General features: G+C 52.8%; 1 protein-coding gene across 1 annotated transcript in view; it reads left to right on the top strand.

Moving 5' to 3' along the window:
- LOC129842427 (cilia- and flagella-associated protein 47-like) overlaps window positions 1–17,500 on the top strand; it is a 104,527-nt gene that overhangs the window by 43,843 nt on the left and 43,184 nt on the right. The window contains exons 34-36 of the mRNA XM_055910989.1: window positions 769–866; window positions 10,259–10,510; window positions 15,996–16,108. Of these exons, the coding sequence (XP_055766964.1) occupies window positions 769–866; window positions 10,259–10,510; window positions 15,996–16,108 (463 nt within the window). The remainder of the gene's footprint in view (window positions 1–768; window positions 867–10,258; window positions 10,511–15,995; window positions 16,109–17,500) is intronic.

Here is a 17,500-nt window from a genome sequence, read left to right as displayed (position 1 = left end):
AGGGGGGGGGTTGAGGGAGAGACAGAGACAGAGAGAAAAAAATGAAAGAGAACGAGTAAGAGAGAGAAAGACAAAGAAGAGTGTTTGAGAGAGAGACATAGAAGAGTGATTGAGAGGTAGAGACAGCGAGGTAGAGACAGCGAGGTAGAGACGGAGAGGTAGAGACGGAGAGGTAGAGACGGAGAGGTAGAGACGGAGAGGTAGAGACGGAGAGGTAGAGACGGAGAGGTAGAGACGGAGAGGTAGAGACGGAGAGGTAGAGACGGAGAGGTAGAGACGGAGAGGTAGAGACGGAGAGGTAGAGACGGAGAGGTAGAGACGGAGAGGTAGAGACGGAGAGGTAGAGACGGAGAGGTAGAGACGGAGAGGTAGAGACGGAGAGGTAGAGACGGAGAGGTAGAGACGGAGAGGTAGAGACGGAGAGGTAGAGACGGAGAGGTAGAGACGGAGAGGTAGAGACGGAGAGGTAGAGACGGAGAGGTAGAGACGGAGAGGTAGAGACGGAGAGGTAGAGACGGAGAGGTAGAGACAGAGAGGTAGAGACAGAGAGGTAGAGACAGAGGTAGAGACAGAGAGATAGAGACAGAGAGGTAGAGACAGAGGTAGAGACAGAGAGATAGAGACAGAGAGGTAGAGACAGAGAGGTAGAGACAGAGAGGTAGAGACAGAGAGGTAGAGACAGAGGTAGAGACAGAGAGATAGAGACAGAGCCAGATCCACAGAGAAATCCACAACTCTTCTGTTACCTATATTCTGCTCTTTAACCAGGAGACGTCCCATCAGCCCGCTGGGTGGTGAACTTTGACCTGGACCTGGCAGACGGCCTGGTTCTGGCTGCTGTGCTGGCTGCCTACTGCCCCTTCCTGGTACGGGCCTGTGTTAAAAAAAATCAAATCAAATCAATTGTTATTTGTCACATGCACCGAATAAAACAGGTGTAGGTAGACCTTACAGTGAAATGCTTACTTATAAGCCCTTAACAACAATGCTTTAAGAAGTTTTAAGTAAAACATTTAAAATAAAAGTAACAAATAATTAAACAGCGACAGTAAAATAACAAGCGAGGCTATATACAGAGGGTACCCGGTACAGAGTCAATGTGGAGGCTATATACAGGGGGTACCGGTACAGAGTCAATGTGGAGGCTATATACAGAGGGTACCGGTACAGAGTCAATGTGGAGGCTATATACAGGGGGTACCGGTACAGAGTCAATGTGGAGGCTATATACAGGGGGTACCGGTACAGAGTCAATGTGGAGGCTATATACAGGGGGTACCGGTACAGAGTCAATGTGGAGGCTATATACAGAGGGTACCGGTACAGAGTCAATGTGGAGGCTATATACAGGGGGTACCGGTACAGAGTCAATGTGGAGGCTATATACAGAGGGTACCGGTACAGAGTCAATGTGGAGGCTATATACAGGGGGTACCGGTACAGAGTCAATGTGGAGGCTATATACAGGGGGTACCGGTACAGAGTCAATGTGGAGGCTATATACAGGGGGTACCGGTACAGAGTCAATGTGGAGGCTATATACAGAGGGTACCGGTACAGAGTCAATGTGGAGGCTATATACAGGGGGTACCGGTACAGAGTCAATGTGGAGGCTATATACAGGGGGTACCGGTACAGAGTCAATGTGGAGGCTATATACAGGGGGTACCGGTACAGAGTCAATGTGGAGGCTATATACAGAGGGTACCGGTACAGAGTCAATGTGGAGGCTATATACAGGGGGTACCGGTACAGAGTCAATGTGGAGGCTATATACAGGGGGTACCGGTACAGAGTCAATGTGGAGGCTATATACAGAGGGTACCGGTACAGAGTCAATGTGGAGGCTATATACAGGGGGTACCGGTACAGAGTCAATGTGGAGGCTATATACAGGGGGTACCGGTACAGAGTCAATGTGGAGGCTATATACAGGGGGTACCGGTACAGAGTCAATGTGGAGGCTATATACAGGGGGTACCGGTACAGAGTCAATGTGGAGGCTATATACAGGGGGTACCGGTACAGAGTCAATGTGGAGGCTATATACAGGGGGTACCGGTACAGAGTCAATGTGGAGGCTATATACAGGGGGTACCGGTACAGAGTCAATGTGGAGGCTATATACAGGGGGTACCAGTACAGAGTCAATGTGGAGGCTATATACAGGGGGTACCGGTACAGAGTCAATGTGGAGGCTATATACAGGGGGTACCGGTACAGAGTCAATGTGGAGGCTATATACAGGGGGTACCGGTACAGAGTCAATGTGGAGGCTATATACAGGGGGTACCGGTACAGAGTCAATGTGGAGGCTATATACAGGGGTTACCGGTACAGAGTCAATGTGGAGGCTATATACAGGGGGTACCGGTACAGAGTCAATGTGGAGGCTATATACAGGGGGTACCGGTACAGAGTCAATGTGGAGGCTATATACAGGGGGTACCGGTACAGAGTCAATGTGGAGGCTATATACAGGGGGTACCGGTACAGAGTCAATGTGGAGGCTATATACAGGGGGTACCGGTACAGAGTCAATGTGGAGGCTATATACAGGGGGTACCGGTACAGAGTCAATGTGGAGGCTATATACAGAGGGTACCGGTACAGAGTCAATGTGGAGGCTATATACAGGGGGTACCGGTACAGAGTCAATGTGGAGGCTATATACAGGGGGTACCGGTACAGAGTCAATGTGGAGGCTATATACAGGGGGTACCGGTACAGAGTCAATGTGGAGGCTATATACAGGGGGTACCGGTACAGAGTCAATGTGGAGGCTATATACAGGGAGTACCAGGTACAGAGTCAATGTGGAGGCTATATACAGGGGGTACCGGTACAGAGTCAATGTGGAGGCTATATACAGGGGGTACCGGTACAGAGTCAATGTAGAGGCTATATACAGAGGGTACCGGTACAGAGTCAATGTGGAGGCTATATACAGGGGGTACCGGTACAGAGTCAATGTGGAGGCTATATACAGAGGGTACCGGTACAGAGTCAATGTGGAGGCTATATACAGGGGGTACCGGTACAGAGTCAATGTGGAGGCTATATACAGGGGGTACCGGTACAGAGTCAATGTGGAGGCTATATACAGGGGGTACCGGTACAGAGTCAATGTGGAGGCTATATACAGGGGGTACCGGTACAGAGTCAATGTGGAGGCTATATACAGGGGGTACCAGTACAGAGTCAATGTGGAGGCTATATACAGGGGGTACCGGTACAGAGTCAATGTGGAGGCTATATACAGGGGGTACCGGTACAGAGTCAATGTGGAGGCTATATACAGGGGGTACCGGTACAGAGTCAATGTGGAGGCTATATACAGGGGGTACCGGTACAGAGTCAATGTGGAGGCTATATACAGGGGGTACCGGTACAGAGTCAATGTGGAGGCTATATACAGGGGGTACCGGTACAGAGTCAATGTGGAGGCTATATACAGGGGGTACCGGTACAGAGTCAATGTGGAGGCTATATACAGGGGGTACCGGTACAGAGTCAATGTGGAGGCTATATACAGGGGGTACCGGTACAGAGTCAATGTGGAGGCTATATACAGGGGGTACCGGTACAGAGTCAATGTGGAGGCTATATACAGGGGGTACCGGTACAGAGTCAATGTGGAGGCTATATACAGGGGGTACCGGTACAGAGTCAATGTGGAGGCTATATACAGGGGGTACCGGTACAGAGTCAATGTGGAGGCTATATACAGGGGGTACCGGTACAGAGTCAATGTGGAGGCTATATACAGGGGGTACCGGTACAGAGTCAATGTGGAGGCTATATACAGGGGGTACCGGTACAGAGTCAATGTGGAGGCTATATACAGGGGGTACCGGTACAGAGTCAATGTGGAGGCTATATACAGAGGGTACCGGTACAGAGTCAGTGTGGAGGCTATATACAGGGGGTACCGGTACAGAGTCAATGTGGAGGCTATATACAGGGGGTACCGGTACAGAGTCAATGTGGAGGCTATATACAGGGGGTACCGGTACAGAGTCAATGTGGAGGCTATATACAGGGGGTACCGGTACAGAGTCAATGTGGAGGCTATATACAGAGGGTACCGGTACAGAGTCAATGTGGAGGCTATATACAGGGGGTACCGGTACAGAGTCAATGTGGAGGCTATATACAGGGGGTACCGGTACAGAGTCAATGTGGAGGCTATATACAGGGGGTACCGGTACAGAGTCAATGTGGAGGCTATATACAGAGGGTACCGGTACAGAGTCAATGTGGAGGCTATATACAGGGGGTACCGGTACAGAGTCAATGTGGAGGCTATATACAGGGGGTACCGGTACAGAGTCAATGTGGAGGCTATATACAGGGGGTACCGGTACAGAGTCAATGTGGAGGCTATATACAGAGGGTACCGGTACAGAGTCAATGTGGAGGCTATATACAGGGGGTACCGGTACAGAGTCAATGTGGAGGCTATATACAGGGGGTACCGGTACAGAGTCAATGTGGAGGCTATATACAGGGGGTACCGGTACAGAGTCAATGTGGAGGCTATATACAGGGGGTACCGGTACAGAGTCAATGTGGAGGCTATATACAGGGGGTACCGGTACAGAGTCAATGTGGAGGCTATATACAGGGGGTACCGGTACAGAGTCAATGTGGAGGCTATATACAGGGGGTACCGGTACAGAGTCAATGTGGAGGCTATATACAGGGGGTACCGGTACAGAGTCAATGTGGAGGCTATATACAGAGGGTACCGGTACAGAGTCAATGTGGAGGCTATATACAGAGGGTACCGGTACAGAGTCAATGTGGAGGCTATATACAGGGGGTACCGGTACAGAGTCAATGTGGAGGCTATATACAGGGGGTACCGGTACAGAGTCAATGTGGAGGCTATATACAGGGGGTACCGGTACAGAGTCAATGTGGAGGCTATATACAGGGGGTACCGGTACAGAGTCAATGTGGAGGCTATATACAGGGGGTACCGGTACAGAGTCAATGTGGAGGCTATATACAGGGGGTACCGGTACAGAGTCAATGTGGAGGCTATATACAGGGGGTACCAGTACAGAGTCAATGTGGAGGCTATATACAGGGGGTACCGGTACAGAGTCAATGTGGAGGCTATATACAGGGGGTACCGGTACAGAGTCAATGTGGAGGCTATATACAGGGGGTACCGGTACAGAGTCAATGTGGAGGCTATATACAGGGGGTACCGGTACAGAGTCAATGTGGAGGCTATATACAGGGGGTACCGGTACAGAGTCAATGTGGAGGCTATATACAGGGGGTACCAGTACAGAGTCAATGTGGAGGCTATATACAGAGGGTACCGGTACAGAGTCAATGTGGAGGCTATATACAGGGGGTACCGGTACAGAGTCAATGTGGAGGCTATATACAGGGGGTACCGGTACAGAGTCAATGTGGAGGCTATATGCAGAGGGTACCGGTACAGAGTCAATGTGGAGGCTATATACAGAGGGTACCGGTACAGAGTCAATGTGGAGGCTATATACAGAGGGTACCGGTACAGAGTCAATGTGGAGGCTATATACAGAGGGTACCGGTACAGAGTCAATGTGGAGGCTATATACAGAGGGTACCGGTACAGAGTCAATGTGGAGGCTATATACAGGGGGTACCGGTACAGAGTCAATGTGGAGGCTATATACAGAGGGTACCGGTAGAGAGTCAATGTGGAGGCTATATACAGGGGGTACCGGTACAGAGTCAATGTGGAGGCTATATACAGGGGGTACCAGTACAGAGTCAATGTGGAGGCTATATACAGGGGGTACCGGTACAGAGTCAATGTGGAGGCTATATACAGAGGGTACCGGTACAGAGTCAATGTGGAGGCTATATACAGAGGGGTACCGGTACAGAGTCAATGTGGAGGCTATATACAGGGGGTACCGGTACAGAGTCAATGTGGAGGCTATATACAGGGGGTACCGGTACAGAGTCAATGTGGAGGCTATATACAGAGGGTACCGGTACAGAGTCAATGTGGAGGCTATATACAGGGGGTACCGGTACAGAGTCAATGTGGAGGCTACATACAGGGGGTACCGGTACAGAGTCAATGTGGAGGCTATATGCAGAGGGTACCGGTACAGAGTCAATGTGGAGGCTATATACAGGGGGTACCGGTACAGAGTCAATGTGGAGGCTATATACAGGGGGTACCGGTACAGCGTCAATGTGGAGGCTATATACAGAGGGTACCGGTACAGAGTCAGTGTGGAGGCTATATACAGGGGGTACCGGTACAGAGTCAATGTGGAGGTTATATACAGGGGGTACCGGTACAGAGTCAATGTGGAGGCTATATACAGGGGGTACCGGTACAGAGTCAATGTGGAGGCTATATACAGGGGGTACCGGTACAGAGTCAATGTGGAGGCTATATACAGGGGGTACCGGTACAGAGTCAATGTGGAGGCTATATACAGGGGGTACCGGTACAGAGTCAATGTGGAGGCTATATACAGGGGGTACCGGTACAGAGTCAATGTGGAGGCTATATACAGGGTGTACCGGTACAGAGTCAATGTGGAGGCTATATACAGGGGGTTCCCGGTACAGAGTCAATGTGGAGGCTATATACAGGGGGTACCGGTACAGAGTCAATGTGGAGGCTATATACAGGGGGTACCGGTACAGAGTCAATGTGGAGGCTATATACAGAGGGTACCGGTACAGAGTCAATGTGGAGGCTATATACAGGGGGTACCGGTACAGAGTCAATGTGGAGGCTATATACAGGGGGTACCGGTACAGAGTCAATGTGGAGGCTATATACAGGGGGTACCGGTACAGAGTCAATGTGGAGGCTATATACAGGGGGTACCGGTACAGAGTCAATGTGGAGGCTATATACAGGGGGTACCGGTACAGAGTCAATGTGGAGGCTATATACAGGGGGTACCGGTACAGAGTCAATGTGGAGGCTATATACAGGGGGTACCAGTACAGAGTCAATGTGGAGGCTATATACAGGGGGTACCGGTACAGAGTCAATGTGGAGGCTATATACAGGGGGTACCGGTACAGAGTCAATGTGGAGGCTATATACAGGGGGTACCGGTACAGAGTCAATGTGGAGGCTATATACAGGGGGTACCGGTACAGAGTCAATGTGGAGGCTATATACAGGGGGTACCGGTACAGAGTCAATGTGGAGGCTATATACAGGGGGTACCGGTACAGAGTCAATGTGGAGGCTATATACAGGGGGTACCGGTACAGAGTCAATGTGGAGGCTATATACAGGGGGTACCGGTACAGAGTCAATGTGGAGGCTATATACAGGGGGTACCAGTACAGAGTCAATGTGGAGGCTATATACAGGGGGTACCAGTACAGAGTCAATGTGGAGGCTATATACAGGGTGTACCGGTACAGAGTCAATGTGGAGGCTATATACAGGGGGTTACCGGTACAGAGTCAATGTGGAGGCTATATACAGGGGGTACCGGTACAGAGTCAATGTGGAGGCTATATACAGGGGGTACCGGTACAGAGTCAATGTGGACGCTATATACAGGGGGTACCGGTACAGAGTCAATGTGGAGGCTATATACAGGGGGTACCGGTACAGAGTCAATGTGGAGGCTATATACAGGGGGTACCGGTACAGAGTCAATGTGGAGGCTATATACAGGGGGTACCGGTACAGAGTCAATGTGGAGGCTATATACAGGGGGTACCGGTACAGAGTCAATGTGGAGGCTATATACAGGGGGTACCGGTACAGAGTCAATGTGGAGGCTATATACAGGGGGTACCGGTACAGAGTCAATGTGGAGGCTATATACAGGGGGTACCGGTACAGAGTCAATGTGGAGGCTATATACAGGGGGTACCGGTACAGAGTCAATGTGGAGGCTATATACAGGGGGTACCAGTACAGAGTCAATGTGGAGGCTATATACAGGGGGTACCGGTACAGAGTCAATGTGGAGGCTATATACAGGGGGTACCGGTACAGAGTCAATGTGGAGGCTATATACAGGGGGTACCGGTACAGAGTCAATGTGGAGGCTATATACAGAGGGTACCGGTACAGAGTCAATGTGGAGGCTATATACAGGGGGTACCGGTACAGAGTCAATGTGGAGGCTATATACAGGGGGTACCGGTACAGAGTCAATGTGGAGGCTATATACAGAGGGTACCGGTACAGAGTCAATGTGGAGGCTATATACAGGGGGTACCGGTACAGAGTCAATGTGGAGGCTATATACAGGGGGTACCGGTACAGAGTCAATGTGGAGGCTATATACAGGGGGTACCGGTACAGAGTCAATGTGGAGGCTATATACAGGGGGTACCGGTACAGAGTCAATGTGGAGGCTATATACAGGGGGTACCGGTACAGAGTCAATGTGGAGGCTATATACAGGGGGTACCGGTACAGAGTCAATGTGGAGGCTATATACAGGGGGTACCGGTACAGAGTCAATGTGGAGGCTATATACAGGGGGTACCGGTACAGAGTCAATGTGGAGGCTATATACAGGGGGTACCAGTACAGAGTCAATGTGGAGGCTATATACAGAGGGTACCGGTACAGAGTCAATGTGGAGGCTATATACAGGGGGTACCAGTACAGAGTCAATGTGGAGGCTATATACAGGGGGTACCGGTACAGAGTCAATGTGGAGGCTATATACAGAGGGTACCGGTACAGAGTCAATGTGGAGGCTATATACAGGGGGTACCGGTACAGAGTCAATGTGGAGGCTATATACAGGGGGTACCGGTACAGAGTCAATGTGGAGGCTATATGCAGAGGGTACCGGTACAGAGTCAATGTGGAGGCTATATACAGGGGGTACCGGTACAGAGTCAATGTGGAGGCTATATACAGGGGGTACCGGTACAGCGTCAATGTGGAGGCTATATACAGAGGGTACCGGTACAGAGTCAGTGTGGAGGCTATATACAGGGGGTACCGGTACAGAGTCAATGTGGAGGTTATATACAGGGGGTACCGGTACAGAGTCAATGTGGAGGCTATATACAGGGGGTACCGGTACAGAGTCAATGTGGAGGCTATATACAGGGGGTACCGGTACAGAGTCAATGTGGAGGCTATATACAGGGGGTACCGGTACAGAGTCAATGTGGAGGCTATATACAGGGGGTACCGGTACAGAGTCAATGTGGAGGCTATATACAGAGGGTACCGGTACAGAGTCAATGTGGAGGCTATATACAGGGTGTTACGGTACAGAGTCAATGTGGAGGCTATATACAGGGTGTTACGGTACAGAGTCAATGTGGAGGCTATATACAGGGTGTTACGGTACAGAGTCAATGTGGAGGCTATACACAGGGTGTTACGGTACAGAGTCAATGTGGAGGCTATATACAGGGGGTTCCCGGTACAGAGTCAATGTGGAGGCTATATACAGGGGGTACCGGTACAGAGTCAATGTGGAGGCTATATACAGGGGGTACCGGTACAGAGTCAATGTGGAGGCTATATACAGGGGGTACCAGTACAGAGTCAATGTGGAGGCTATATACAGGGTGTTACGGTACAGAGTCAATGTGGAGGCTATATACAGGGGGTACCGGTACAGAGTCAATGTGGAGGCTATATACAGGGGGTACCGGTACAGAGTCAATGTGGAGGCTATATACAGGGGGTACCGGTACAGAGTCAATGTGGAGGCTATATACAGGGGGTAACGGTACAGAGTCAATGTGGAGGCTATATACAGAGGGTACCGGTACAGAGTCAATGTGGAGGCTATATACAGGGGGTACCGGTACAGAGTCAATGTGGAGGCTATATACAGGGGGTACCGGTACAGAGTCAATGTGGAGGCTATATACAGGGGGTAACGGTACAGAGTCAATGTGGAGGCTATATACAGAGGGTACCGGTACAGAGTCAATGTGGAGGCTATATACAGGGGGTACTGGTACAGAGTCAATGTGGAGGCTATATACAGGGGGTACCAGTACAGAGTCAATGTGGAGGCTATATACAGGGGGTACCGGTACAGAGTCAATGTGGAGACTATATTCAGGGGGTACCGGTACAGAGTCAATGTGTTCTCTCCTCCTATTCCTGGGCAACTCTTCTACTCTGTGGGAAATTGTCAGTAAATCTAGACTCATCTCTACTCGACTGGTTTTGATTAGTCTGACTGTGGTAGCAGATAAGGCTTAATCTGTGTCTGGGAAACTGGCCAGTGTTGACTGTCCCCGCCCTCCGGTCCCTCCGGTCCCTCAGATCCCCAGTCATCTCCAGAGGATGTACACCAGCACCAGCCGTCTGGAACAGAACCTCCACAACAGTATCATCCTCAGCCAAGCCTTCACAGTGCTCTGCCTGGACATAGACATCCAGCCCACAGAGTTGTCAGACTCTAACCCTGTTCTGATGCTGATGCTGTGTGTTTACCTGTATGAGACGCTGCCCCAGTACCTTCCCAGGAGAACCATCACTCTGTCTGGCAGCCTGCACCACACCTTCACCAAGCAGGCAGGTCTCTCTCTCTCCATCACACAGCACTAGCCCTGGGTAACCCTGTCTGGCAGCCTGCACCACACCTTCACCAAGCAGGCAGGTCTCTCTCTCTCCATCACACAGCACTAGCCCTGGGTAACCCTGTCTGGCAGCCTGCACCACACCTTCACCAAGCAGGCAGGTCTCTCTCTCTCCATCACACAGCACTAGCCCTGGGTAACCCTGTCTGGCAGCCTGCACCACACCTTCACCAAGCAGGCAGGTCTCTCTCTCTCCATCACACAGCACTAGCCCTGGGTAACCCTGTCTGGCAGCCTGCACCACACCTTCACCAAGCAGGCAGGTCTCTCTCTCTCCATCACACAGCACTAGCCCTGGGTAACCCTGTCTGGCAGCCTGCACCACACCTTCACCAAGCAGGCAGGTCTCTCTCTCTCCATCACACAGCACTAGCCCTGGGTAACCCTGTCTGGCAGCCTGCACCACACCTTCACCAAGCAGGCAGGTCTCTCTCTCTCCATCACACAGCACTAGCCCTGGGTAACCCTGTCTGGCAGCCTGCACCACACCTTCACCAAGCAGGCAGGTCTCTCTCTCTCCATCACACAGCACTAGCCCTGGGTAACCCTGTCTGGCAGCCTGCACCACACCTTCACCAAGCAGGCAGGTCTCTCTCTCTCCATCACACAGCACTAGCCCTGGGTAACCCTGTCTGGCAGCCTGCACCACACCTTCACCAAGCAGGCAGGTCTCTCTCTCTCCATCACACAGCACTAGCCCTGGGTAACCCTGTCTGGCAGCCTGCACCACACCTTCACCAAGCAGGCAGGTCTCTCTCTCTCCATCACACAGCACTAGCCCTGGGTAACCCTGTCTGGCAGCCTGCACCACACCTTCACCAAGCAGGCAGGTCTCTCTCTCTCCATCACACAGCACTAGCCCTGGGTAACCCTGTCTGGCAGCCTGCACCACACCTTCACCAAGCAGGCAGGTCTCTCTCTCTCCATCACACAGCACTAGCCCTGGGTAACCCTGCCTGGCAGCATGCACCACACCCCCACCAAGCAGGCAGGTCTCTCTCTCTCCATCACACAGCACTAGCCCTGGGTAACCCTGTCTGGCAGCCTGCACCACACCTTCACCAAGCAGGCAGGTCTCTCTCTCTCCATCACACAGCACTAGCCCTGGGTAACCCTGTCTGGCAGCCTGCACCACACCTTCACCAAGCAGGCAGGTCTCTCTCTCTCCATCACACAGCACTAGCCCTGGGTAACCCTGTCTGGCAGCCTGCACCACACCTTCACCAAGCAGGCAGGTCTCTCTCTCTCCATCACACAGCACTAGCCCTGGGTAACCCTGTCTGGCAGCCTGCACCACACCTTCACCAAGCAGGCAGGTCTCTCTCTCTCCATCACACAGCACTAGCCCTGGGTAACCCTGTCTGGCAGCCTGCACCACACCTTCACCAAGCAGGCAGGTCTCTCTCTCTCCATCACACAGCACTAGCCCTGGGTAACCCTGTCTGGCAGCCTGCACCACACCTTCACCAAGCAGGCAGGTCTCTCTCTCTCCATCACACAGCACTAGCCCTGGGTAACCCTGTCTGGCAGCCTGCACCACACCTTCACCAAGCAGGCAGGTCTCTCTCTCTCCATCACACAGCACTAGCCCTGGGTAACCCTGTCTGGCAGCCTGCACCACACCTTCACCAAGCAGGCAGGTCTCTCTCTCTCCATCACACAGCACTAGCCCTGGGTAACCCTGTCTTACAGCCTGCACCACACCTTCACCAAGCAGGCAGGTCTCTCTCTCTCCATCACACAGCACTAGCCCTGGGTAACCCTGTCTGGCAGCCTGCACCACACCTCCACCAAGCAGGCAGGTCTCTCTCTCTCTCCATCACACAGCACTAGCCCTGGGTAACCCTGTCTGGCAGCCTGCACCACACCTTCACCAAGCAGGCAGGTCTCTCTCTCTCCATCACACAGCACTAGCCCTGGGTAACCCTGCCTGGCAGCATGCACCACACCCCCACCAAGCAGGCAGGTCTCTCTCTCTCCATCACACAGCACTAGCCCTGGGTAACCCTGTCTGGCAGCCTACACCACACCTTCACCAAGCAGGCAGGTCTCTCTCTCTCCATCACACAGCACTAGCCCTGGGTAACCCTGCCTGGCAGCCTGCACCACTCCTCCACCAAGCAGGCAGGTCTCTCTCTCTCCATCACACAGCACCAGCCCTGGGTAACCCTGTCTGGCAGCCTGCACCACACCTTCACCAAGCAGGCAGGTCTCTCTCTCTCCATCACACAGCACTAGCCCTGGGTAACCCTGTCTGGCAGCCTGTACCACACCTTCACCAAGCAGGCAGGTCTCTCTCTCTCCATCACACAGCACTAGCCCTGGGTAACCCTGTCTGGCAGCCTGCACCACACCTTCACCAGGCAGGCAGGTCTCCCTCTCTCCATCACACAGCACTAGCCCTGGGTAACCCTGTCTGGCAGCCTGCACCACACCTTCACCAAGCAGGCAGGTCTCTCTCTCTCCATCACACAGCACTAGCCCTGGGTAACCCTGTCTGGCAGCCTGCACCACACCTTCACCAAGCAGGCAGGTCTCTCTCTCTCCATCACACAGCACTAGCCCTGGGTAACCCTGTCTGGCAGCCTGCACCACACCTTCACCAAGCAGGCAGGTCTCTCTCTCTCCATCACACAGCACTAGCCCTGGGTAACCCTGTCTGGCAGCCTGCACCACACCTTCACCAAGCAGGCAGGTCTCTCTCTCTCCATCACACAGCACTAGCCCTGGGTAACCCTGACTGGCAGCCTGCACCACACCTTCACCAAGCAGGCAGGTCTCTCACTCTCCATCACACATCACTAGCCCTGGGTAACCCTGACTAGCAGCCTGCACCACACCTTCACCAAGCAGGCAGGTCTCTCTCTCTCCATCACACAGCACTAGCCCTGGGTAACCCTGTCTGGCAGCCTGCACCACACCTTCACCAAGCAGGCAGGTCTCTCTCTCTCCATCACACAGCACTAGCCCTGGGTAACCCTGTCTGGCAGCCTGCACCACACCTTCACCAAGCAGGCAGGTCTCTCTCTCTCCATCACACAGCACTAGCCCTGGGTAACCCTGTCTGGCAGCCTGCACCACACCTTCACCAAGCAGGCAGGTCTCTCTCTCTCCATCACACAGCACTAGCCCTGGGTAACCCTGTCTGGCAGCCTGCACCACACCTTCACCAAGCAGGCAGGTCTCTCTCTCTCCATCACACAGCACTAGCCCTGGGTAACCCTGTCTTACAGCCTGCACCACACCTTCACCAAGCAGGCAGGTCTCTCTCTCTCCATCACACAGCACTAGCCCTGGGTAACCCTGTCTGGCAGCCTGCACCACACCTCCACCAAGCAGGCAGGTCTCTCTCTCTCTCCATCACACAGCACTAGCCCTGGGTAACCCTGTCTGGCAGCCTGCACCACACCTTCACCAAGCAGGCAGGTCTCTCTCTCTCCATCACACAGCACTAGCCCTGGGTAACCCTGCCTGGCAGCCTGCACCACACCCCCACCAAGCAGGCAGGTCTCTCTCTCTCCATCACACAGCACTAGCCCTGGGTAACCCTGTCTGGCAGCCTACACCACACCTTCACCAAGCAGGCAGGTCTCTCTCTCTCCATCACACAGCACTAGCCCTGGGTAACCCTGCCTGGCAGCCTGCACCACTCCTCCACCAAGCAGGCAGGTCTCTCTCTCTCCATCACACAGCACTAGCCCTGGGTAACCCTGTCTGGCAGCCTGCACCACACCTTCACCAAGCAGGCAGGTCTCTCTCTCTCCATCACACAGCACTAGCCCTGGGTAAACCTGTCTGGCAGCCTGTACCACACCTTCACCAAGCAGGCAGGTCTCTCTCTCTCCATCACACAGCACTAGCCCTGGGTAACCCTGTCTGGCAGCCTGCACCACACCTTCACCAGGCAGGCAGGTCTCTCTCTCTCCATCACACAGCACTAGCCCTGGGTAACCCTGTCTGGCAGCCTGCACCACACCTTCACCAAGCAGGCAGGTCTCTCTCTCTCCATCACACAGCACTAGCCCTGGGTAACCCTGTCTGGCAGCCTGCACCACACCTTCACCAAGCAGGCAGGTCTCTCTCTCTCCATCACACAGCACTAGCCCTGGGTAACCCTGTCTGGCAGCCTGCACCACACCTTCACCAAGCAGGCAGGTCTCTCTCTCTCCATCACACAGCACTAGCCCTGGGTAACCCTGTCTGGCAGCCTGCACCACACCTTCACCAAGCAGGCAGGTCTCTCTCTCTCCATCACACAGCACTAGCCCTGGGTAACCCTGTCTGGCAGCCTGCACCACACCCCCACCAAGCAGGCAGGTCTCTCTCTCTCCATCACACAGCACTAGCCCTGGGTAACCCTGTCTGGCAGCCTGCACCACACCTTCACCAAGCAGGCAGGTCTCTCTCTCTCCATCACACAGCACTAGCCCTGGGTAACCCTGTCTGGCAGCCTGCACCACACCTTCACCAAGCAGGCAGGTCTCTCTCTCTCCATCACACAGCACTAGCCCTGGGTAACCCTGTCTGGCAGCCTGCACCACACCTTCACCAAGCAGGCAGGTCTCTCTCTCTCCATCACACAGCACTAGCCCTGGGTAACCCTGTCTGGCAGCCTGCACCACACCTTCACCAGGCAGGCAGGTCTCTCTCTCTCCATCACACAGCACTAGCCCTGGGTAACCCTGTCTGGCAGCCTGCACCACACCTTCACCAAGCAGGCAGGTCTCTCTCTCTCCATCACACAGCACTAGCCCTGGGTAACCCTGTCTGGCAGCCTGCACCACACCTTCACCAAGCAGGCAGGTCTCTCTCTCTCCATCACACAGCACTAGCCCTGGGTAACCCTGTCTGGCAGCCTGCACCACACCTTCACCAAGCAGGCAGGTCTCTCTCTCTCCATCACACAGCACTAGCCCTGGGTAACCCTGTCTGGCAGCCTGCACCACACCTTCACCAAGCAGGCAGGTCTCTCTCTCTCCATCACACAGCACTAGCCCTGGGTAACCCTGTCTGGCAGCCTGCACCACACCTTCACCAAGCAGGCAGGTCTCTCTCTCTCCATCACACAGCACTAGCCCTGGGTAACCCTGTCTGGCAGCCTGCACCACACCTTCACCAAGCAGGCAGGTCTCTCTCTCTCCATCACACAGCACTAGCCCTGGGTAACCCTGTCTGGCAGCCTGCACCACACCTTCACCAAGCAGGCAGGTCTCTCTCTCTCCCTCACACAGCACTAGCCCTGGGTAACCCTGTCTGGCAGCCTGTCCGGTCCACCTTCCAAAGCAGTTCAATCAGATCCTTTTCTGCAATGGAAGATCATTCACGTTGACTTGGTGTGTACACATCGTATGACAATTATTCACATTTTCCTGTGTGTGTGTGTGTGTGTGTGTGTGTGTGTGTGTGTGTGTGTACTCCAGGTGCGTCTGAAGAGCCCGTCCTCCAGAACGATGTTCTACCATGCCTCCATCGTAGGGAACGAGGCCCATCATTTCTCCTTGCCCCAAGGAGCTTCCATCACCATCCCTCCTAAGTAAGCTCTTCTATCTCTAAACCCTAACCATAACTCCTAACCATAACTCCTAACCATAACCATAACCATAACCCCTAACCATAACCCCTAACCATAACCCCTAACCATAACCCCTGACCATATCTCCTAACCATAACCCCTAACCATAACTCCTAACCATAACCCCTAACCCTTAACCCCTAACCATAACTCCTAACCATAACCCCTAACCCATAACCCCTAACCATAACTCCTGACCATAACCCATAACTCCTAACCATAACCCCTAACCATAACTCCTAACCATAACCCATAACCCTTAACCCCTAACCATAACCCCTAACCCTTAAACCTTAACCCCTAACCATAACCCCTAACCATAACCCCTAACCCATAACCCCTAACCCTTAACCCCTAACCATAACCCCTAACCATAACCCCTAACCATAACCCCTAACCATATCTCCTGACCCCTAATCATAACCCCTAACCATAACCCCTAACCATAACCCCTAACCATATCTCCTGACCCCTAATCATAACCCCTAACCATAACCCCTAACCATAACCCCTAACCATAACCCCTAACCATAACCCCTAACCATAACCCCTAACCATATCTCCTGACCCCTAATCATAACCCCTAACCATAACCCCTAACCATAACCCCTAACCATATCTCCTGACCCCTAATCATAACCCCTAACCATAACCCCTAACCATAACCCCTAACCATAACCCCTAACCATAACCCCTAACCATAACCCCTAACCCTTAACCCCTAACCCCTAACCTTAACCCCTAACCATAACCCCTAACCATAACCCCTAACCATAACCCCTAACCATATCTCCTGACCCCTAACCATAACCCCTAACCATAACCCCTAACCATAACCCCTAACCATAACCCCTGACCATAACCCCTGACCATAACCCCTAACCATAACCCCTAACCATAACCCCTAATCATAACCCCTAACCATAACCCCTAACCATAACCCCTAACCATAACCCCTAACCATAACTCCTGACCATAACCCATAACTCCTAACCATAACCCCTAACCATAACTCCTAACCATAACCCATAACCCTTAACCCCTAACCATAACCCCTAACCATAACCCCTAACCCTTAAACCTTAACCCCTAACCATAACCCCTAACCATAACCCCTAACCCATAACCCCTAACCCTTAACCCCTAACCATAACTCCTAACCATAACCCCTAACCATAACCCCTAACCATAACCCCTAACCATAACCCCTAACCATATCTCCTGAACCCTAATCATAACCCCTAACCATAACCCCTAACCATAACCCCTAACCATATCTCCTGACCCCTAATCATAACCCCTAACCATAACCCCTAACCATAACCCCTAACCATAACCCCTAACCATAACCCC

This window comes from Salvelinus fontinalis, unplaced genomic scaffold (assembly GCF_029448725.1).
Source record: "Salvelinus fontinalis isolate EN_2023a unplaced genomic scaffold, ASM2944872v1 scaffold_0040, whole genome shotgun sequence".
In the NCBI taxonomy this organism is placed as follows: Eukaryota; Metazoa; Chordata; class Actinopteri; order Salmoniformes; family Salmonidae; genus Salvelinus; species Salvelinus fontinalis.
The sequence above is the reverse complement of the archived record's forward strand: the minus strand, read 5'-3'. Positions and strand labels throughout refer to the sequence as shown.